The sequence below is a fragment of the Macrobrachium nipponense genome, chromosome 24 (genome assembly GCF_015104395.2).
Source record: "Macrobrachium nipponense isolate FS-2020 chromosome 24, ASM1510439v2, whole genome shotgun sequence".
Classification (NCBI taxonomy): domain Eukaryota; kingdom Metazoa; phylum Arthropoda; class Malacostraca; order Decapoda; family Palaemonidae; genus Macrobrachium; species Macrobrachium nipponense.
Genome location: NC_061091.1, coordinates 22,076,430 through 22,101,177, shown reverse-complemented (window position 1 = coordinate 22,101,177; position 24,748 = coordinate 22,076,430). Strand labels below are relative to the sequence as shown.

At 35.7% G+C, this 24,748-nt stretch overlaps 2 protein-coding genes across 2 annotated transcripts in view; one reads left to right on the top strand and one right to left on the bottom strand.

Moving 5' to 3' along the window:
* The window catches only part of LOC135205514 (glutathione S-transferase Mu 4-like), a 1,039,821-nt gene that overhangs the window by 674,838 nt on the left and 340,235 nt on the right, over positions 1–24,748 (bottom strand). The gene's annotated exons all lie outside the window — the stretch shown is intronic.
* LOC135202536 (nascent polypeptide-associated complex subunit alpha, muscle-specific form-like) overlaps positions 1–24,748 on the top strand; it is a 39,216-nt gene that overhangs the window by 3,805 nt on the left and 10,663 nt on the right. The window contains exons 3-10 of the mRNA XM_064232004.1: positions 1,566–1,682; positions 3,057–3,755; positions 14,711–14,767; positions 19,059–19,121; positions 19,408–19,470; positions 21,860–21,922; positions 22,133–22,195; positions 24,189–24,251. Of these exons, the coding sequence (XP_064088074.1) occupies positions 1,566–1,682; positions 3,057–3,755; positions 14,711–14,767; positions 19,059–19,121; positions 19,408–19,470; positions 21,860–21,922; positions 22,133–22,195; positions 24,189–24,251 (1,188 nt within the window). The remainder of the gene's footprint in view (positions 1–1,565; positions 1,683–3,056; positions 3,756–14,710; positions 14,768–19,058; positions 19,122–19,407; positions 19,471–21,859; positions 21,923–22,132; positions 22,196–24,188; positions 24,252–24,748) is intronic.

Here is a 24,748-nt window from a genome sequence, read left to right as displayed (position 1 = left end):
TAGCAGTTCATAATGACTCTATTCATTTTGCCATTTGGTATTTTTCTTATACTCCAGCATTTGGTATCCACATGAATTAATATTTTCTCTTTTCTGTACTATACTTTCTCGCTTATAATCGCTTACACACAAATCATCAACTCTAAGAGGTATGTCAGGGATTAGTTACAAATCCATTTTTGTAAGTATGCCATACCAACTGTCTCCCTATGCTCTTAGCAAATATCCTTCTTGTTTGTCTCCTCAAACATTTTTACAGGGATATCAGTTTCTTTCCTACAGCAAAGTTTATTTTCAATCTGTCTTGTTTTTTCACTTATTACCGCACCTTTATTTTAAGCCTCTTAGCTTCACGTGATGTTATTTCCAGTTTTTTAAATATCTATCACCGATTTAATTTCGTAATTATTTTGTACCCTTTTTTTACTTTCATATTTATTTTTTACTGCTCTAAAAGTCAAAATAATTAGAAGGGTATTTCTTACATTAGAACAACAAATATCGAATCCATTCTTAGAGAAATCTCCCGTCATCAACACGCTTAGACGCATGTCTACCGCATACCACTTGAAGAGATCTGGTCACTCCCCTTTTATAGCCTCTCTACATGAACTGCCTCATTTTGTTATGTTTATCCACAATCCTTTGTACAAACTGACCACTTTCAAACATTCATAACACAAATATATTTTTGTTCTTGCATCCTCAAATCGACTCATGGATTAACCTTAAATAACTATTATCTAAGGTTTTTTTATGTAGCCTTTCACATTATTCTCATCCATGAGATGTCATTTGCTAGTGAACAGACTTAACATTTAAATGTGCAATAGATTCTTATTAAACCGTAATTGCTGATATTTCTATATAACATACACAAGTTTGTCATGAATATGATTCTCTATTAAATAAAACATTTTTTTCAACACCTCTTAAGAGTTCTTCCTTTTTATTTTGATATCAATCCAACTTCCAAACTTTTTCTTTGCCTTGGACGCACATCTATGAACATAACACCCATGTCTGCACAACACTAGTACTTAAAAATTAGTGAACAGTACTTGGGAGTAGTATGCATTCAAAACATCGTTTTTAAGAGATGAAATATTGATACTCATTTTTATGCTTGTGCTCCATTGTGAGAATTCTCGTTACCTTCTAATTATATCCCTAACAGACTTAACACTTTTCAAAGAATTTCCTTTACTTCTTCCTAAAAGTTTCCAGATATTAGACTTAGGAACTAAATCCCACATTAATCAGTTTTTGTTTATATTTAACAATAAAATACAAAACATTTTACCTAACCCAATTCTGAGCATAACTCACAAGCAATGAACGCACATTGCATAACTGTCCGATAATTTTGTGCTAAAGAAAGTGAATTGAATATCAAAATTGCCTGGAATTTTATTAAACCAAAAATCTCAAACACTTTAATCAAGCTTTTGTCAATTGCTTAAATTAACTCCAAGGCTTTCTAAGCCTTAGCAATGACACTAGCGTATTCAACTTATGAAATATAACTTTGTCTGGTTATTAATTAATTCTTCATGCCGAATCAGCACCAGGTAGTTCGACACCCAAAGCTTCAAGTGGTGCATCAACATCAAGGGATACATCAGCGGCAAGTGGCACATCTGCAGCATCATCCGGGGATGCATCTTCAACCCCAAAAGCCGGTAGATTCTCTATTCCTTTTAGTCTGGTGCAAACAAAATGCTTAACCCTATGACTCAACAACTAACTGCTTCATCCAGCATTGCCAACGTGACTTTTACTTCAATTATTCTTGAGAGCTCTGAATCTCATTGCTTTATCTGTACTTTGGTATATGGTATTCAAATATCTCATTTCTTTCTAGATGCTCCTTAACACAGATGCTATTTTGTTTTGTATGGTATGACGATTTTCATTTTTGAATCCTCCAAGTCCTCTACTGCTTTGTGGTTTTTCTATTTGCCAGTTAGATATTTCTTGCTACAACTTTCAAAAGCTGTCAGCTTAAAAGTGCTTTGAATGGCCCCTTCCCAACAGTACTTAAATATTGCTCTTGACTCTTTTCATGCAGCTCTTTGCATATTTCTGATTATGTATTATTTCGCTATATGCGAAAATCATTTCTTTCCATTCCTGCGCTAAGCCTCTTTGTTTAGAAATTCATTCTTTACTGGAGCTACTACATCTTTTGATTTCTTCCAAATCTTACTGACCTAAGAATAGTTATATTGCAATTTCTAAATTGCAATGTGCTAATCTTCTTGGTATCAGCCTATTATTCTGCAATTCTTCAAAGAAACTGGACTTTCTTTCCTATTTCGGTTATTTCTTTGTTAATTTGGGGGAACGGCTTTTCTATATCACATGAAACCCCTAAAAAGCTCCAAAAAATCATACTGCTTTATCCAGGCCATGGATCAGGTCACTCAACTATCACTTTGATTTTTTAAATTCTTCAGCAAAAGAACTTCAAGGTTTTTCTTCTTTCATTTCCAAAAGCCTACGCATATAAGCCAACGCTTACATATTTTTATTGTGCAACTGTTAGTTATCAAGCTGTTCACAAAATTAATTAAATAATAATCCTTAAGATAAATAATGATTATTTTCGAAAATCAGTTTCACACTTTTCATCAAGTAAATGTTTTGAATGTACTTTTAGATCACTGAATTGTTCTTATTTCCTCAACTATACTCTGTCAAAAACACAAGATAGTTGTAGTCAGAAGAGATACCTATATAAAAAAAAACCATCATCATTACACATAAGTATCTGAACAGCATCACCCCTAAAATTTTAATATGTGAATCAACAACCGATACCTTAAACAAAAGGTGGACAACATAGTAAGGTTTACGAACTTCAAAGAGCAATTCAGTTTAATGTATTTGATCAGACTACTTTTTTTTTCTTTGCATATTATCGACAATTTCAAGGAACTCTTATCTATACAAATGAAGTATTTGTGATTATGTAAGATATAATCTTTTTCTCTAGAAAGGAGAAATAAACTAGAGTTTGTCTGGTCTTTAATCTATTTCTTATGCCATATCAGCGTCAGGTAGCTCACCTGGAGCCTCCCCGGCTTCAAGTGGACCTTCTACATCAAAATTAAGTAGTGCATCAACACCAAGTGGTGCATCAGTCTCAAGTGGAGCAGCATCTTCCACGCCATCAGGAGGAGCAACTCCACCACCATCAGGAGCAGCATCTTCAACGCCATCAGGAGGAGCAACTCCACCACCATCAGGAGCAGCATCTTCAACGCCATCAGGAGGAGCAACTCCACCACCATCAGGAGCAGCATCTTCAACGCCATCAGGAGGAGCAACTCCACCACCATCAGGGGCAGCATCTTCAACACCATCAGGAGGAGCATCTTCAGCACCCTCGGGAGCAGCCTCTTCAACACCATCAGGAGGAGCATCTTCAGCACCCTCGGGAGCAGCCTCTTCAACACCATCAGGAGGAGCATCTTCAGCACCATCGGGAGCAGCCTCTTCAACACCACCAGGAGCTTCTGCATCACCATCAGGAGCAGCTTCTTCAACACCATCAGGAGGAGCATCTTCAGCACCCTCGGGAGCAGCCTCTTCAACACCACCAGGAGGAGCTTCTGCATCACCATCAGGAGGAGCATCTTCAACACCATCAGGAGGTGCATCTTCATCATCGTCAGGAGGAGCATCTGCATCACCATCAGGAGGAGCATCTTCAACACCATCAGGAGGAGCATCTTCAACACCAGCATCCGGTAGATTTCCACCACGTGTGACCTACTGCAAAAACGCCTATCGCCAAGCTCTCAGTCTCTAACTGCATTATATATTTTCTCAATAACATCTTGAATCACTTTCGGGAGTTCTGATTCTCGCTTTCCCTTACTTTCCCTTTGGGACCTGGCGACTAAACATCGCTCTATTTTTCTCTCAAGCTCTCAGTATCGAACTGTTCGTCTATTATTTGCCATTGGCATTTAAATGCTTCTTCCTCGGTGTATTCTTCAATCTCTGTGTCTCATAAAGATTCATCTGGTAGTTTCACAAGTGATTGCCATTTGTTCTCATCGTAAAGCTGCTTTGTCAGGCATTTCTTTTATGGCAATGAGTGTTACTTTTAATTCCTTCTTGCACCACTGGGCATCAGTCTAGTTACTTGGTATTTGTTGCACATAAAAACCGATATGTTTCTCTCCTAAAAGTAAGCTACCTTACAATAGCTTTATTTTGGTCTATGTTTGCCAATATGTTAACGTCTTTTACCTTCGATATGGTATCAGGTTTCGTTACAAACCCATTCAAATATTTCCATATTTCTGGACTTTGATTAGATTACTCATTCCTTTCTCTGCTTCTTGGCATTTGTTTTATTCTCCGGCATTATTTCTTCTGCATGGAAACTAATTCTTGTCCTGAGTCACACGTTTATCTTTTACCTGCCTCGTGTATTATCTAACATTTGCCATGAAACTTTTTTCACATCTTTATAATGACAATTATTTTGTAGTATTCTAGATGTCACAAAGATTTACATGTCACTATTTACAGTGGAACAAAAAAATAGAATCTCTTTGTTGAAGTTAATGTCATCAATCTCCTTACATGCTATTCACTGCAGAGCAATTGTCATTGCCTTAGCATTCCTCTCCTAAAATGATTCTACATAAATTGCTTCGTTGGACACATTCTATATTCCAATATCTTTAGCGCCTGAAATGCTGCGTGTGAAACTGACAAGCTTTTTGCATATTCGTAGCTCTTCTTATATTTGTCATCCAATCCTCAAATTGGGTAATGGCTAAACTTTAATTATGTTATGATAATTTTTCTTAGACAGCCTAATATATTTCTACCCCATGAACGCTGTGCGTTTTGAGGCCTAGCTGATGAATCTGCTTTTCTTTTCTTTTTTCTTTTGCTTCGTATTATTTTTACTAAAATTTTGAGGTATTTCATCCTTCTCTTAAGCTCCTCAGCTTTTCCGTGAATTTGATTTGTGTATTAACATTTTCGTTGATAGTCTTCCAGGTCTCCTCATTTTTACCTTGATAGTAATCAAACGCCATCATACGTTAGTTTTCCTTGGTTTATGAATATTTGACTTTCTTTCGTATTTATAGATTCCATTATTACATATAAGAAATACTCTGTATAGCGTGCATGTTAGATTTACTTTAGGAATTGTATACATCCAAACATTTTTTTCTTGTTTCTTTTTTGGTGGGGGGGGGGGGGGGGGGGGGGGGGGGGGTTGGCGGGAGGTACTGGTGAAATCTGGCGTACCACACGCTCTAATATTTCCTAGTAATAATTTTCATGGCTTCCTACTCTTAACCTTAGCTTCGTATTATTTTTACTAAAATTTTGAGTATTTCATCCTTCTCTTACGCTCCTCAGCTTTTCCGTGAATTTGATTTGTGTATTACATTTTTCGTTGATAGTCTTCCAGGTCTCCATCATTTTTACCTTGATATAATCAAACGCCATCATACGTTAGTTTTCCTTGCTTTATGAATATTTGACTTTCTTCGTATTTTTATAGATTCCATTATTACATATAAGAAATACTCTGTATAGCGTGCATGTTAGATTTACTTTACTTTAGGAATTGTATACATCCAAACATTTTTTTCTTGTTTCTTTTTGGTGGGGGGGGGGGGGGGGGGGTTGGCGGGAGGTACTGGTGAAATCTGGCGTACCACACGCTCTAATATTTCCTAGTAATAATTTTCATGGCTTCCTACTCTTAACCTTAGCAAGACAGGAACTTCTCGTGGAATGTTTTTCCAACGCTTCAAAATTAATTGAAAATACATTTATGAAGTTTGCTCATCCTGTAGACCTAGACCTGCCATCAATGTTAAGGAGACCGTAAGATTAATCAAGAGTTGCATCCTGATGCTCAGTGAATGTGTTTGAAGTATAATTTTAGCGCATTATACTGAATAATATCTTTTCTTATATCCGTGACAGCGCAAATTGCAAATAGAAAATATTTCCATCAAGAATATACATCATAAAGTACAAGGGGTAAATATAACCAACTTATCTGTTCTCCATTAACAAGAGCGGAATCTTTAATAATCGTTTTTATATGCAGTTGTCTTTCTATGAAGGAAATTGAACTCCACAGTGTAGCTTCCTGAAAGGCGGTGAAACGATACATTTCCCTAATCCAGTTTTGTTCCGTTATATCAAAGAAATCTAACAAAATCGAAGCCGTCGTTGTCGACATACAGTAAATTATTATTTCCTCGGATAGTAACCCTTTTCCTCAGATAGCAACCATTTTCCTCATTTCTAACTAGTTGACAAATTTGTTTTATGTCATATCAGCATCAGCCTCTGGGGCTTCAAGTGGTGTTTCTTCTCCGGAATCAAGCCCTGCATTGTCAAGTGGTGCTTCAGCATCTAGTAGTGAGCCAGCATCAAGCGGTGCATCTACAGCATCATCATCAGGAGCTCCCTCAACTCCAGCACTCGGTAGATTCTCTACTATATGTGAACGTGTGTACAAAAGCTTATTGCTTAGCATTCGACCTCAAATTGCTTTATCCGTCATTTCTTACGCGAATTACATCTTCGATGACTTCACAGAGCTCTGAAATGTCCGATTGCTACCGGTCTTTTGACATATCTAAACCCAATATTTTTCTCTCTTGAGCAATGTAGCCTTCATCTGTTACTTGGTTAAATGGTATGTCAATGTTTTCTTTCCTTTTTCTTAACCATCTTCGTCTCCTACTATTTTACCTGGTAATTTTACGTGCCAGGTAAATAAACCTTTCTACAAGTTTTAAAAGTTATCAGTTTAATACAGCTTCGTGTGGTGCTTTCATCACAATGACCAAAGTACTTCGGACTATCACGAACTTTTCATCGTCAATCTGATCGAGCAGCATTTTACTACAGGTGAACATCTTGTTTTCTTATTCTATTGCATCATCTTCTTGCTTAGAGCTAGAGTTCCTAAATTTCGCACATTGATTAGATATTTTGTTTCTTGAATCCTTAGCCTTGAGAGTCTCTTATACGGGAATAGTTACAAAGCCCATACAACTTTTTGGTTTCTTCCAAATACCTGCTTGCAGAGCAATTTCCGAAATGCAGTTTTTTACTCTTGATATTAGTCTGTAATTCTGCAAATTCCACAAGGTAATTCGTTTTTCCCTACATTTCTAGGGAGTTTAGCTTCAAATTGCTGTGCCATTTTTTTCTTGCTCAGTTTTCTTATATCTTTGCAATTTGTTTGATACTATACAGAAACATGTTCTATGAAGCAAGATGGTCTTCAGGGAATTTTTCCACATATGCAAATTCTATAATCATCATTTACGTTTGGACCATTAGCATCAACTTGTTACATTTACCTTCTCATCTGTATAACAAAGCTTCAATTCAATGCTTTAAAGGCGTTACGTGCCAATAAAACGCTTGTTACTTACTGTCTATACACTGCTTGAAACTAGCTGCTTGCGAAACTTTGTAATCCCGGTATTAATTTTCAAACACATTCTTACAATGTTTTCTACATAACCTACTACATTTTTAATCTATAGAGATTCCATTAGCCTTGAATTGATTAGCTTTTAAATATGATATCACATCTAGTCATAAATAGTTCAAACTTTTCTTATCTTGAAAATAAATTTGAGACAGGCAATCGTTATTTTACACCTTTCTTTGTCAACAAATAACGTACTATATGGATTTCAACAGATAATAATATTGTATATATAAGTAATTCTCTGTATATGTATGACACACTTTTCCAAACTTCGCATCATACATTAAAACCGGAGATTCTCTTACTTTATCATTTGCACCTGGTCTTTGTCTTCAGAATCCCCAAAGTAAATATTCAAACATTCGTTTGCTTGTTGTGAAATTACGAAGTATGCCAAAGTTGGTATGCCATAATGCGAATTTTCATTTCTTAATTTTATCCTTAGTAGACCCTGCAACGCTAGACAAGCTTTATATACGAATATGGTGGCGATGGTTACTGATTTCTGTTCAAATTTGTCAGTAACAAGTTAAGACAGCCAGCAAGACCAATTAAATGAGTTTGATTTTAATATCTTTCATTTAAGTATATTTAAGTTTAGAGTATTTATCAAAACAAATATTCTTTCGAGGCAGGATCAGTTGAAAAGACATTATTGGTTTTAACTAAACCGATACTATCATGAATCATAAAAGATGAAAAAACTCCAGAGCCATATCATGCGCAATCATTCTAAACTAATGGATTTTCAGACGATAGCTAAAAATTTTAATTACCTTCATATGGCAGAAAGTTAAAAGCACATTAAATATTGGTTTCCATGAATTTAAGATATCAGTTGATTTAAACAAAATCCAGAATTGTACAATGAAAACTTTAAAGTCAGCATCATATGCCCGAATGTAATATATAATACATTATGTGTGTGTATACATACATACATACATAGATATAATATATATATATATATATATATATATATATATATATATATATATATATATATATATATATATATATATATATATATATATATATATATATATATATATATATATATATATATATATATATATATATATATATATATATATATATATATATATATATATATATATATATATATATATATATATGAAAACGTGTGTATACACACGCACAAAGAAATATATATATATATTATATATATATATATATAATATATATGTGTGTGTGTGTGCGTGTATGCGCACGCGCGTTAGCCTTGCAATATGATCAGTTGTATCATGCAACTCTAGCTGGAAAAGAAACATTCCCTTAATTGCATTAAAACCATTAAACCTTTGTTCAATTTAAGTAATGAAGAAAAGATTTGGACAAGAGGCTACTCCTCTAAGCCCAGGATTCTAGCCTGCATGCCACAGCCCCGTCATCCAGCCCAGTGTATCCACGTGACATCCCATTTATAACAAATGAAACGCAAGGTCACCGTACAAGAACATAACTTTAATTGCTCTAGAAGAGAGAAATTTCCCATACATTACCTGGATGCTAATATTTTATTTGTATCATCATGATCAGGTAGTCCATCTGAAGTCTCCAAATCTTCAAATGGTATATCTACAATGGAATCAAGTGATGCACCAATTTCCAGTGGTGCATCAGCGTCAAGTGGTAATACATCTGGCGGAACATTAGAAATATCAACATCTAGTGTTGCCTCAGCATCCAGTGATGTCTCTACTTTAAAAGGTTCCTTAACGTCAAGTGGTTCATCAGCATCAAGTGGTACACTTACACCTAGTGGTGCATCAGCATCAAGTGTACCACCATTCATAGCACCAAGTGGTCCATCTCCATCTACAGGTACACCTGCATCAAGTATTGCCTCAACATCAGGTGGGTCATCAACAATAAGTGGTTCATCAGCATCAGGTGGTTCATCAACAATAAGTGGTTCATCAGGACCAAGTGGATCACCAGCCTCAGCATCAAGTGGTGCATCTACATCTAGTGGTACAACAGTATCAAGTGGGTCGTCAGCACCAGGTGGCTCATCAATGTCAAGCAATGTATCAGTACCAAGTGACGCATCTACATCTAGTGGTACATCAGCTTCGAGTGGTTTTTCATTATCAAGTGGTGCCTTAACATCAAATGGGTCATCAACATCCAGCACTGAATCAGCATTAACTATGTCATCAGCCTCAGCATCAAGTGATGCATCTACATCAGCTGCAAGCAGTTCACCAACATCAAGCAGTGCAGCAACATCAAGTATGTCATCAACCTCAGCATCAAGCGGAGCATCTGCATCATCGTCAGGACGAACAACTTCAGCTCCAACTAATGGTAGATTCTTTAATGCTCGTGAACTGGTGCAAAAAAAAAAGCTTATCGTTAAGCTCTTATTCTCTGACTGCTTTATCCGGAATTCCCTTCCCAGACTACAACTTCCGTTGTTTGAGAGATCTAATTCTTATTTCTCTTTATTTACCCTTCGTTTCGTGACCATATAGCGTCACTTGGTCTCTTTTTAAGCCTTTCAGTGTCAACCTGTTCTTCTGGTGTAATATGCCCTTCAAATGTTCTTTCTCAACTTCAATCCAAATTCTACGAGTATCGAAATGCTTCATCTGGCAATTGTCTACGTCAACGTGATTTCATTGTGAATGATGAAGAGATTCTTTTAATATGCAAAAGATTTTTATATAAAAAAAGATTTGATGAACGGATTATTCTTTTATATGAAAATCTATTTCTTCTCGATCCTTCACCGAAGTTTGATCTGGTTTAGACACGTTTCATATTTGGCTTTTACCTTCTGCGGAGTTTAGCTTCATATTGCTTTGTAAGTTGTTTCTTGCTTATTAACCTCTAAATTCTTTGAATCTGCTTAATGCTATATGGAAATATTCAATTCTCTAGGATTTTTTAAATACTTTTTATAACATCTACCACAGCTACTAAACACTATTATCATCATATATTTATAACTTACCATCGACTGCATTGCATGGTATTTCCTACATTGCTGCTAAATTTATCCTCTCGTCAGTTTTCTGAAGCTTCAAATTGATAGCTCTAATGTGTCACGTGGTAATAAAATGTTGCTCTTAACTTACTGTACATAACAATGCTATAAACTAACTGCGTGTGCACCTTTGCAAGTCAAGCATGAATTTTCCATTCCTATGATGTTTCCCAGATACCGTACTACATTTTCAATCAGCCTTGCATCTATAGTCCTCAATTTCTGGCTAATATATCTCTTCCAGCGTTGGAACTTCAAGATATAAGCTCACATTTTTTCTAACTTGCATACACTTTTCACAGTTATGTGTTTATTTATGAAATTCACCAGTGGTATACGTATATAATGACTTTTAATCGAGCACCCATTTCCTACTTTATTTACGGTTAAATAACAGACATTATATGTTATACTGCATAAGTCTCTCTATGTGTTTAGAGCCCATATACAGACTAAAATATTTTCTGCAATTATTTGTCATGAAATATTATTACAATCTTTCATTTATGGCAGAACCGGTTAAAACACTATCTTCTACACTGATGTTATCATGAATTACAAAAGAAAAAAACGACACCTTCATTAAGCCCGGTGTGAACACCATACTAAATGGTTTCCATGAATCTAAGGATCACTTCAATTACACAATTTTTAAATAACATTCAGAACTGTACAGGAGTCCCATTAATTCTGTTAAAACCCATTATGCCTTCCTTCAATTAAACATTCAGCAAAGTACATGGACAAGAGGCTCCCTATCAAACCCCAAGCTACCTGTCATTCAAAAACGTAATAACTTGAGAATCACAATCCCAAACCCCAACCCAGGCCCTGTACATCTAATTTACATTACGTTTAAACAAATGAAAAAGTCATTATACATAAAACGCTTCTCTCTCTAGAAGCACAAAACATGCAATACATTGACTGGTTGCAAATATGCCGTTATATGGTCTAGGTAGTTCTGAACTCTACAACTCAAGCTATGTATCAATGTACAGTGGTGCACCAGTATCAAGTGGTACATCTAATTTTAAGTGTTGCTTCACCATCAAATGGTGTATCGTTAGCAAGTGACATATCAACATCTAGTGGTGCCTCAACATCAAATGAAGCATCAGCATCAAGTGATGCATCTGCATCTAGTGGTACATCCGCATCAAGTGGGTCATTAACATCAAGTAGTACATCAGCATCGAGTTAGGCCTTAAGTGTTGCATCAGCATCAAACAGTGCATCTACAGCATCATCATCAGAAGAAAAACTTCAACTCAAACTGCCGGTAGTTTCTCTGGTACTCATGAACTGCTACGAAAGTGGCTTATCATTCAGCTCTTATCCTCCGCTTGCTTGATCTGCAATTTCCTTTACAGGCTGCAAGTTGCCGTTTAACAAATCAAATATTTTATATCTTCATTTACCCCTGGGTATATGGCCATCAAACATCACTTAATTTCCCTTTACAATTTTGAGCATCATTCTGCTTATCTGCTGTGATCTGGGATTTATGTTCACACTCCATTTTAATCCAAAATCTCTGAGTTTCAAAAGGTTTTACTGAGCGCCTCAGTAGCGTGGTTGGTATGGTCTTTACCTGCCACCTCTGTGGCCGCAAGTTCGATTCTCGACCATTCCAATGAGGGGTCAGAGATGTGTATTTCTGGTGATAGAAGTTCACTCTCGACTTGGTTCGGAAGTCACTTAAAGCCGTTGGTCGCGTTGCTGTATAACCACTGGTTCCATGCAACGTTAAAACACCATACAAACAAACAAACAAAAGGTTTTATTTGGTACTAGTCTTTGTCAGGTGGATATACGCTTTTTATTCATCTAGAAGCTTTAATCTTTACAATGTTATCCATAAAATTCTCTTCAACTCCACTGAATAATACTATGAAGTTCTATTACCTAACATTTTAGCCTTATGCAGGTTAATTTTGTATCATCGCTGAAAACTTTGGGTTTTTCTGCTTTCTGACTTTTTCTTAAGGTCTTTTAATTTAATCTTATTTTAGACTTAGATTTTGATCTAATCACTTGATATATCCAGTTGCTGTTATTGAAGTAATATCTGCATCCATCTCCCTTTCTTGTGTAGTTTCCCGGGTTCTTATCTTCCACATAATCATTTCACCCTACTTACCAGTAATTCTCTAGATTCTACTTCTTTCTTTTCATACATTTGCAGACGATTTAACCCTGTATATTTCTTTTCCCTTTAACTAACAGGTTTCTTCTATTGTCAATACGCAGTCTCGATTGCCCATTTCTTTGTTCATCACCTCCGACCTTGTAATTGTACCTGAATGGGGAATCAGACAATGCGATCAGTTACAATGTCTTCAATATAGCTTTTTACCTGTTTCTCAGTCGCTTGACTTTTCTAACTAACAGAAGCTTGTCTTAGAGGGACCTTATTGTTAAACTTAATAAATATGCTTTTATAATATCAGAGGCTCGTTTATATTGGGTAAACTCTTACTTCCTCCCCATTACAGAGGACTTTTGTAGGCCAGATTTGCCTCCATTTGAGATACTGTTCTAGTATTTCGGATCATTCAAGGTTTCCATGGTATATTGGTCTATACCATGGGTGACCATTTCAAATACATCTTTACCTCTTACACGGCTTTTGTCTGAATAAATCTGTTATATATATATACTTCTTTAATTTTGTTCGCATTTAAAAAGCTTCGTCACTTTCAAATATATCCTTATACCATTCTCTAAATCTACCGTATACACTGCTTACTATTAAACACTACTATTTACATGCAATTATGAGTATTCCTAAGCCACTGATGCAAATATATCTAACATACATTACTTTCTATTAATCAGTTCCAGAGAGTATTAACCATGTACCTACATTAACCAAGAAATGGCTGAACCTTTCGACGCTAAGAAACTTACGTATTCCTTAAAGAGAGGCATAGTGTGTGCGCCTGCACGGTGACTTCAATAGTAAAATATTTTGTTTACTTAAACATGTCTCAAACTTTCTTTGTTTATTCCAGTAAGCTGATGGCTTCCAGCTGGTGTTCCTGTCTTCTATTGACACCTGATTACTTTGCACTTGACCCTTTCCAATAGACCGACAATTCAACAAACCAATGTTAATTCGGGAAATTCAATTTCATTAATACTACTCGAACTTTCTTTAACACGGTATAACGGGATATAACGGCAAATATTATCATTAACCATTTCCCCTCAATTAATTACAAAGTATTCATATATATCTACCAGTCCATGAATGCGGTTATTTTGTCTATTTGCATATACGCATTAAGCTACCAATGTCCTTTAATATCTAATACGGTCTACCATAGGAATTAACTAAATATATTAATACCGAGGTAAAGCGAATTAGATAGTAAAGGACATTTGTAGCTTACCGCCTATATATGAATCCCGGTGATGTGATAAGACGCATATATATATATATATATATATATATATATATATATATATATATATATATATATATATATATATATATATATATATGTATATATTATATCACTATACATATACATTTGATTCGTTGAATTGTTTAACTATTTATGTGTTTCTATTCACACACAGACACATTATATATATATATATATATATATATATATATATATATATGTGTGTGTGTGTGTGTGTGTATATATATATATATATATATATATATATATATATATATATATATATATATATATATATATATATATATATATATATTATATATATATATATATATATGACATTATGGTATGATTACCAACATACAGGAATGAAAATTGTGGTATTTGTGTGTGTGTAAATATATATATATATATATATATATATATATATATATATATATATATATATATATATATAATGTTATTTATATACCTATATAATCTCATCTTTTAATTTCTATGCTTACAGAAATGTTTTGATCAGAAAGATCGATATATTTTCACAGCTCAAACCATAAAAATAATTTGCAAAAAATTTAATATCTTATTTATACAGTTTTGCAGCACAAGCAAGAACTTGGTATGCTAAACTTTATGCAACGACATCCAAGCATCCGTTCTTTGAGCAGATAAAAATATCGTTGACGTAACATTTGTACCTAAAATAACTATTCATTTAGACGGGAATAACTTGCTTTCGATTGCCCTCCCATTAATTTGTTCTTTATGTCGTGCCAGTATCATCTGCCTCTACACCATCCAGTGGATCAAGTGGACCTCCAACTTCAGCATCTGGTATAACTTAGAAAGCTTCTGGGCATTTGCACATATTTATATTTCGCTAACGCACATCTGATCATAAAGCTTAAACTGCTTAATCAGCCACTGCTTTTTGTTGATAAATATTTATCCATATTTATTTTCAAAGCCTTTTGGTCTTTGTGTGTTAATTATTGTATCTTGCACAAGACGGTTAAATAAAACATTTACCGTTTGATTTCTAAAGCTTTCACACAGTGTGCTCTTCAAGTAAAGCGTTACTGACACATCTTTCTTCAGGCGTTTCATGGCGTCACTGGCATAGGAATTATTTTGAAAGAATCCCACCAAATATAGTTTAAAGGATATTTCTTGTAGCTGTTAACCTTCTTTGTCTGAAACGCAATATAAGACTGATACACGACGGTAAATTTGAGTTTTCTGTTCTACACAGAAATTTTAAAATTTATCAATTGTCGCCTGTGAATGTTCTTTTTATCAGCTTCACTTACGACTATTTACAACAAATTCCAGTATCTACTGCTTGTGACTTTTACTAACTACAAATTTTGGCGTACAGCGCTGATATCCATCATGCGGAGGACACCATCTAACATTACTTTTTAACCAGTTCCTGATGTTACAAAAAACAACAACAACAACAACAAACCTTGCCCGGCGTTCACTATCTCGCAGCTTAATTCTTTATTAATAAGTCCATATACCCAACCCTACTTGTAAAACTTCCAACACATAACTTCACATGATATTTCTGGCTTATAATTTTAAAAATTAACCCGTAACTTTCGTGTGAAATTGCTGGGCATTTGTTACTACGCAGCCTGTGGCTCTAAATTCAGTACCATATTCCTAGCCATTTCTGTTTGTCTCATATTACCAGGTTACTTTCCATTTATTTTCAGAAGACAGTATAATTATCATTCTTTATAATAAACGTGTCACAAACTGATTAGTTGATACTTAATCACTTTGCTCTTTAAATTGCTGTTATGGGAATTAACATCTGCCTACATATATGAGCATTAAATATGTTATATAGCATATTCTTTTTATTCAATCAAAGGCTACATGCAGTAATCTTGATAATGAATTTACGCCTCAAAAGATTTCGACACACTGCTATAAAACATTTCTGTTAAAACCTAACATTCGCTCACTAATGCTTGCTGTTTTTGTGTAGTTCTAGTTGGCATATCGCGCATTAACCGTACACCGTTAGTCTTTCCATTTCAAAACAAAAATTTACAATTGCTTTTTTTCTTTTGTTTTGTACATTGTCTACAGATGCAAACATATGAACAATACAGCCCTAAATAATGTAACACAGAGACACTTTCTATTTGTTATATATGCAGCTTATGCAAACCTTCGTTCCTTTAGCCGAGACATCTTAAACTCACCATGTGAGCCACTCTAATTTGATTTATTCGAGAGTTTGAATTGTTTATACTTTTGTCCTGGATAAAACTCCTAGCTGCCGATTTCTTTTATTTCGCCGTTTACATGTAGTCCTGTTTTCCAATTTTACTGCTTTCACTAATTCTTGATGCCAGCTCTCTTCAACTGAAATATTACTGAAGTCTTCATCCACTAATCCTGTTTTCAATTTGACTTTTCACTGACATTTTCTTTTTCCTATAAAGAAATTTCTTCACCCGACCAGGATCAAATAAATGCATAAGCACATCATTTAACTTGAAAACACTAATGCGTAAATCTTTTACGCATGTATTGCACTGCAATGCCTTTACCTATAAATCTCAAAATGATGAATATCCACTTATGTAGACCAGTCAGCTTACTCTCATAAATGCCAAATTTATTGTGGATTCATAGTTGTATTGACACAATTTGAAAATCCTAAATAAATAACCTTCAAATTACAAATATTTTCATGATTAAATAATGATGACATCTGTCAATTCCTTCATTATCCAATCTCACTTTAAAAAACTGCCCGACCTATGTTTCCCAAATCTAGTAAATTCCCATCAAATCCACAGGTTGTTTTATACATCAACTATTGAAAATTTTAGACATCTCCTAGCATGGGTATTCTACATTAACACTGCATTTACAGGAATATTTCTCAGAATAACCATTTACAAAGTAAACGTATATTCGTAACAAAATACACGAGTAACTGCCTTACTGTAAAATAAAACCGGGAGAAGTGAATTAATTACATAAAATACACTTATAATAACAGGTGCAACAGCAGCAGGTACATCCACAAAACCAGGATCTTCAACTTCTACAAATGGACCTTCAACAATAACAACTACAGAAAGTGTCACTAACACAGATCCTTTACCAGCAATCTATAAAATAATTAGCGGAACAAAAGGAAGTCCACGAAAAACTAAATGAGGCATCAACAGGCCTGGATACTTTGAACACAAAGGTAAGTAGTCTGAAAAATGCAGGACGAAAGAGACATCGAAGACAAGCACAGATGACAACCGTAGAATCAACATCGTCTGTTGCAACCACAATGCAACGAGCATCTACCATAATAGCTGGAGTATCAGCATCTACTTCAGGAGGGAGATCAACTGTAATTCTCACTGGAGGATCAACCATTCCCACTGGAGGATCATCTCCTCCTAGTGGAGGATCAGCAACAACACCTACTGAGGACCAACGACAACTCCTGCTCGAGGAATAACAACAACTCCTGCTGGAGAATTAACCACTATGCCTGCTGGAGGGGCAACAACAACGCCTTCTGAAGGATCAACAACAATGTCTGCTGGAGGATCAACAAACAACGTCTGCTGGAGGATCAACAACAACTTCAGCACTTGGCTCAACTGCTACTCCAGTCGGCGGATCTATTACAACTCCTGCTGAAAGATCTACTACAATTTCTAATCGAAGATCAACTAAATCCTCAGTAGGAGGAATAACTGCAGCTTCTGCTGGAGAAGCAATTTCAACTCCTTCTGATGTATCAACTGCAGCTTCTGATGGAGAAGCAACTTCAACTTCTCGAGTATCCACTACTACTACAATTACAACTACAACTGTGGATCCTGAAGCCAAGTACATTTCTGATTTAATTAGTGATCTGATAACTCTACTAAACAATGTGAAAAATGCCAAAGCTGTTGCTGCAACTCTAACTTTATTCATAACCACCATGGCTACCCTTGCTAAAAACCTAGATACTGCAAAAACATACGTTAAAGCTGACAGCAGTCTCTTGACAGCCAGCGTCAAGTCTTCACTGGATTCGATTTCTGATCTAATAGGGGGAGCTAATACAACTGTCAACAATTTGAAAATTGAAGTCCAGCTGGAGATAGATAGTTGGAATGCCCAGGCTTTAATATATGGTGGTACCACGCTGAACGTAGACAATGTCAATTTCAATTCTGTCACAACTGTAGTTGCTGGACGTAAGTTAACATGAACACATATACATATGTTTCCCGAATTACCGACTTTGTCATCAAGGCTATAAATATAAGAAAAAAACATAATACAAAAAATTTGCAAATAAAAACATCGCAGCACAAGCCAAAACCTCATCAAAAACATAATCATTTGAATTCATTCATTTTACAACGATTAGGTAATGAAAAAGAAATTCACTTCTAAGCTATTGTAGATTTATACCGTACAATGTAAATCTAGTTGAAAACCTTACAGAAAACCTAGAACAATATCAATAGCATTACTTTATATATGTATATATATATTCCATATGCATTGCTTCTGCAATGCATATCTTCCTCTCTGTACTATGAAATGTTGTAAAAGTGTTTGCAATATTTTCAGATTCAGTAGTATTTTTGCTTAGAGTTAGTATGTTCTAATAATGTGTGTTCAGAATTCACAAAAAGTTTAATTTGAAGTTAAGGAATAACAGAATATGAAAAGAGAGAGAAATTAGCATTCTCTGTTCAAAGCAGGAAATTGCTGTCATCACTTGAGATAAGAGGAACTCGAGTCTTCTGTTTTGTTTTGGCATACGACCTACATGACTTGTTTCGGAATTGTGTCTTTGTCGATAAACCACGTGAAGATTTCATCATTTCTCTGTAAAGTTGCATCATCTTTCGTAAGATCGTTCATGAAGGATTCTGCCTAAAAAGTTTCACATACGTCTGATAACTTTCATTTCATATAAGTAGTTAGAGATGTTTTTGTATTGAAAACTATTTAATGTTACTTGTAAATTAACTCTCATATCTCTCGATTTGTCAAAAGAGAATTACTAATTAAAAACAATTAATCACCGAAAGAAACATCTTATTTCTCATCCACTCTCTTTTGCAACACCTGCCTTGTACCAATGAAGGCTCAACAGGACCCTCTTCACCACCTGGGTCTACACCAAGTAGAGGATCGACGCCATCACAAGGTAAGTACTAAAGCTTATTCTTATTATTATTATTATTATTATTATTATTATTATTATTATTATTATTATTATTATTATTCAAATTATTATTATTAAACCACAGACCCAATGAAAGATAAGAAAATGCATATGTGAAACAAATCTCATGATCATATGAGTACCGAGTGAGATAACAGCTGCTCAGACATAAATAAATAGCCTACAGTTGGTATGTCAATTTTGAGTATAAAACACTTTTTAATGCAAAATAATGATTTCAATTGACATTCGCTTTATAACAATAAAGGATCAACCGGACCTTCAACACCACCTGCATCTACACCAAGTGGAGGATCGACACCATCACAAGGTAAGTGCTAAGGCTGGTTAGCTATACCACAGGCACATGGTAATATAAGAATATATATATATATAATTATATATATATATATATATATATATATATATATAATTAACATTAATTTTAATCAAATGAGAAACAAGAAATACAATTAAATAGGTATGAATTATTATTATTATCGGTGTTATAGTTGTTGTTTGTGCTATTAAAAGAAATAACTGCATCAACTGCATTTAGTTTCTAGAAATTCTGTTCTACCTTTCTTTTGGTGGTTTTTTTCTCTGGTACTACAGCTGGAAAGTAACACGGCGATCGTCATCAGGAAGGAGAAGTCAATAATCGCGAGTTTCATCAAATTCTGCAAGTAATGTAAATGAAATGTGGTGGGCAAAGTCCCAAGAGTAATACATATAATAGGGATAAAAGGCCAATGTTTCTCTCGGCTGCAATCGAGTATGATCACAGCAATTGATCGGAGTGGACTGTCGGTGTTGGTGGGAACTACTCTTTAAATAGTTGCAGGTCAACATGGGATCATCCGCATACTGATTTTTCATTGGTTGGAAGCGTGGAGCTGCCATCCTATATGCTCTTTTCTCTCAAGACAATTCTCATGCTTGATGGTTGTGTTGCTGCAGCCTTGCGGATCTTCGAGGCAGGGGGTGACGTCACCGGGTGTCGAGTGGCGGAGGTTGATGTCACGGCGGCATGAATTCCCACTGGCTACTGGCAAAGGGTGTGACGTGATGTCACTGCGCTAGAATTTCCATACTCATAAATAATGGGCAACCTAATCGACAAATTAACCAAGAAATACATGCAGCATTCGACCAGTGGTACAACGGAAGTGAGAGCCCCCAGCCACACCCCCAAGAGAAGATTGAGATATTTTATAAAGCCAGTATGCATGCAAGAATCCGCGAAGATGAGGATGTAATGAAGAAGATTATTAGGGAGAATGTGATCCCCACCAGAATTGACAAGAAACTCGATTTAGTCATCTACCACCAAAATCGACGAACCAGGAATCTAATAATGAAGACCCCACCAGCCAGAGATACTTTGAGCAGACGAATGTAGTCTACCAATTTCCATGGCCCGTCCCGGCTCTTACATCGGTATCACTACTGTGAAACTGTCCAATAGGATCTCTTGCCACGTGCAGGAGGGTGCTATTGGGAACCACAGCGGGATCGCACACCCGGAAGTTATCTTCCATGATGGTATCATCGTGAACACCAAGGTAATCGGGAGGGCCCGTGACCAGCGACGATTGCGACTCCTTGAAGCACTATCATCCACAAAGGAAAGCATTTGCTCAATCCCACGTAAAAAGTACTTTTCCTCCCCACCACCTCAAAAAGAAATGCACTAGAATATGCCATCAACTCCATGCCGAACGACAACCCCGGAATAGTAACGCCAGAAGAGTCAAGCAGCACAGCAGGCAATAGAAATTCTAGCTGCAGTGACATCACGTCACACTCTATGCCAGCAGCCAATGAGAATTCACGCCACCGTGACATCACCTTCTGTCGCTCAGCACCCGGTGACGTCACCCCTTGCCTCGAAGATCCTGCAAGGCTGCAGCAACACAACCATCAAGCATAAGAGGTGTCTTGAGAGAAATGCTCTATAGCATACAGGAAGGCAGCTTCACGCTTCCAACCAATGAAAAATCAGTATGCGGATGATCCCAAGCTGACCTGCAGCTATTTAAAGAGTAGCTCCCACCGACGCTGACAGTCCACTCCGATCAATTGCTGTTATCATACTCGATTGCAGCCGAGAGAAACATTGGCCTTTTATCCCTTTACTGTATATGTATAACTCTTGGGAGTGTGTCCACCACATTTCACGTACACCTATTACAGAATTTGATGAAACTCGCGATTATTGACTTCTCCCTCCTGCTGTCGATCGGCAGCACGTTACTCGCCAGTTGTAGTAACAGAGAGAAAACAATCATACGAAAACAGAAACGATTGTCTACAAGATAAATACAGCTGATGCAGCCATTTCTTTGAATAGCACATGTTTAAAGCAGGGTCTCCTACCAATCTATTATTATTATTACTATTATTATTATTATTATTATTATTATTATTTTTATTATTCAGATGATAAACCCTATTCATATGGAGCAGCCCCTTGACTTGAAATTCATGTTTCCAATAAATATGGTTTTCATTAGGAAGCAGAAACAGAGGGTATCGGGAAATATAGATCAGTTATTAAAAAACCAATAAATTAACCAATAAAAAAATAAATATGAGTGTAAGTAAGATATTGAAATACAAGATAAATAATCTATACCTGATCCGAGAAACATTAGAATAAAACAGATTTAAGTATGTACAAACAATTTTACCTGATATTAAGCCCTTTAACAATGTAGGATCAACCGGACCCTCAACACCACCTGCATCTACACCAAGTGGGGGATCGACACCGTCACAAGGTAAGAGCTACAGCTTAGTATTATATCGCAGATGCAATGAAAGGTAAGAACAAGACATTTGAAACAAATATTATGATCATATAACTATAGAGTAAGATAGCAAGATAGCAGTTGCTAAGTCATATAATGTCTAACCTACAAGTGGTGCTTAAAAACACTTTTCTATGTAAACTAATAATTTTTCTTGACATTCGCTTCCTAACAATGAAGGATCAACCGGACCCTCAACACCACCTGCATCTACACCAAGTGGAGGATCGACAAAATCACAGGGTAAGTTTTAAAGATGGACACCCAAGGAAAGCACACAATATAAGACCAATATATATATATATATATATATATATATATATATATATATATATATATATATATATATATATATATATATATATAATAATATAATATATATATCAAGTGTGTGTGTGTGCGTGTGTGTGTGTGTGAGTGAGTGTGTGTTGTAGCTCAACAGACTATTCTATGGTAGTGTTACTGTAGTGGTTGAGTCTTATATTTAACGTATGATCTGGGTTTGTACTTCTCATTGTCAATTATCTTACTTTAGTACTAGAATGAGGAATTACAATATGAATTACCTTTTCTTCTTCTTTTATACTCTTTCTATTACTTTTCCGCCGTATATGCTGCTACTTTAGAGTCAAGTAGGCCACTTAATGAAAAAAAAATTAAGTCCACTTTCACTTATAATTGAGACGACAGTTGGCGAAGAAACTAAGTCGAGTTTTGAGGAAGATAGATCTGAGAGAGAGCTTATAACGTGCTTAAGAACGTACTAGATTGTCAACCTCCTACACTTGTTTCTCAAGCCAGTTTGAATCACCTCTCCCTGCCAGTCACCTTTTGTGCAGCTAAAGCAGAAGTCCAGTACATCATAATGATATCAAAATTAGCATAACCTTTCACCTTCGTCGTAATGAACCATCACCATCACTGTTCAGTGTCACCATCCCGTCATTATTCATTTCACTAGCACTGTTCACGGCAAGTCGATTCTGAAAAAGTGCCGAGTCGGATTTAGTGCCTTTGCTCTTGTTCTTATAACCCAAAAAGGGCTTTTATGAGGCGCCACAGACACCAGACTTCGTTTGTAAAGGTGCGTTCACACGGTCGAACAATGTCCGACGGACAAACATTGTTACCAATTAACAATTGTCTGCCGGTCATTGCCTTGTGAGCAGAGTAAAAACACTGGTATACAACCTCATCTGGTACCACTGTTTGTTGCCAGATCTACTTCCATCGTTTCCCCGCTTATGACGTCATCCTGCTTCGCCTATGATATGGTAACAATGTTTGTCCGTTTCAGACTTGTTCCGACCGTGTGGACGCACCTTAAGACTTCCGTTTGGGGCAATCGTAAGTATTTCCTGACTGACTGCCAGACGTTTTTCAGTCATTCTCAACGACCAGACTTTCTTTCGCGCATTTTCATATTACTTTCAAATCCGGGTTTTGCTTGACGTTATTACCTACCAAATAAGTTCTCCATAGAACTGCACTCCTCTCTTAATAAAGAAATATTATATGGACCTTTTAGATATGACAAGACACAGCAAGAAAATTAAATAAGTTCAACGAACATGAAAGCTTTTTCAATGCTTTCCTGCAATTCAAAGTAAGTAAAGCATGCGACAAGAGTCAATAATGATGTAGTTTCACCTTAATCATGAAATACTAACAAAGATTACTAAAATCATAACGATAGTAACAAGCATATGAAAAAAAATTGCTTTCACAGAAACAAAATCTATGCTAAACGTAAACATGGTGAAGTTAAGGCACTCAATTTAATTTATTTTTACCTTTCGCAAAGGAATTCCGTATGAAACAAGGAAGGTTTCAAGTTGCTCATATATGTCAACACGAAAATGCCTCATGTAAAATATAATCATTCATTTATTTCACCGTTTTATACTCAAACAGACATGTTCTAAAATAAAGGTCAACATGGCACCACTCTGAATTTAAAATAATCAAATTCTGTAACTCCACATTTGTTCAGAAATCTTGTTAATAATGCTCCAAAGAAACATTTTTGTTCATATAATAGCACAATTATCTAAAACTTGCGGTATTATTGCACACCGTTAACATTATTAAGAGAACAAAACAAGAAATGATTAATAAACCTTCCCCAGCCACGAATGAAAGCTCAATGAAGAGCAATATTACGCAATTACTAGATACGTATGCATCATATTTCCCATCCACTCTCTCTTACAACACCTGCCTTGAAACAATGAAGGCTCAACTGGACCCTCTACACCAGCTGCGTCTACACCAAGTGGAGGATCAACGCCATCACAAGGTAAGTCCTAAAGCTTATTATTATATTATTATTTTATTATTATTATTATTATTAGTTATTATTATTATTATATACCACAGACGAAATGAAAGATAAGAAAATGCATATATGAGACAAATCTCATGATCATATGAGTATCGAGTGAGATAAAAATCCGCTGCTTAGACATAAACTAAACATTTAGCCTACAGGTGGTATGTCAATTTTGAGTAAAAAAACACTGTTTTAATGCCAAAATAATGATTTGACATTGACATTCGCTTTATAAACAATGAAGGATCAACCGGACCTTCAACACCACCTGCATCTACACCAAGTGGAAGGATCGACCCACCCGTCTCAAGGTAAAGTCCCTCAGGCCTTCATTAACTATGGGCCACTGGACACATTGTAAGATGAGAAACAATATGTATAAATTAAAAATATCATGATAAACGAACAACTGAGAAAGATAACAGTTGCGTGGAAGTAAAACGAATAATTCACATTGTTACGTA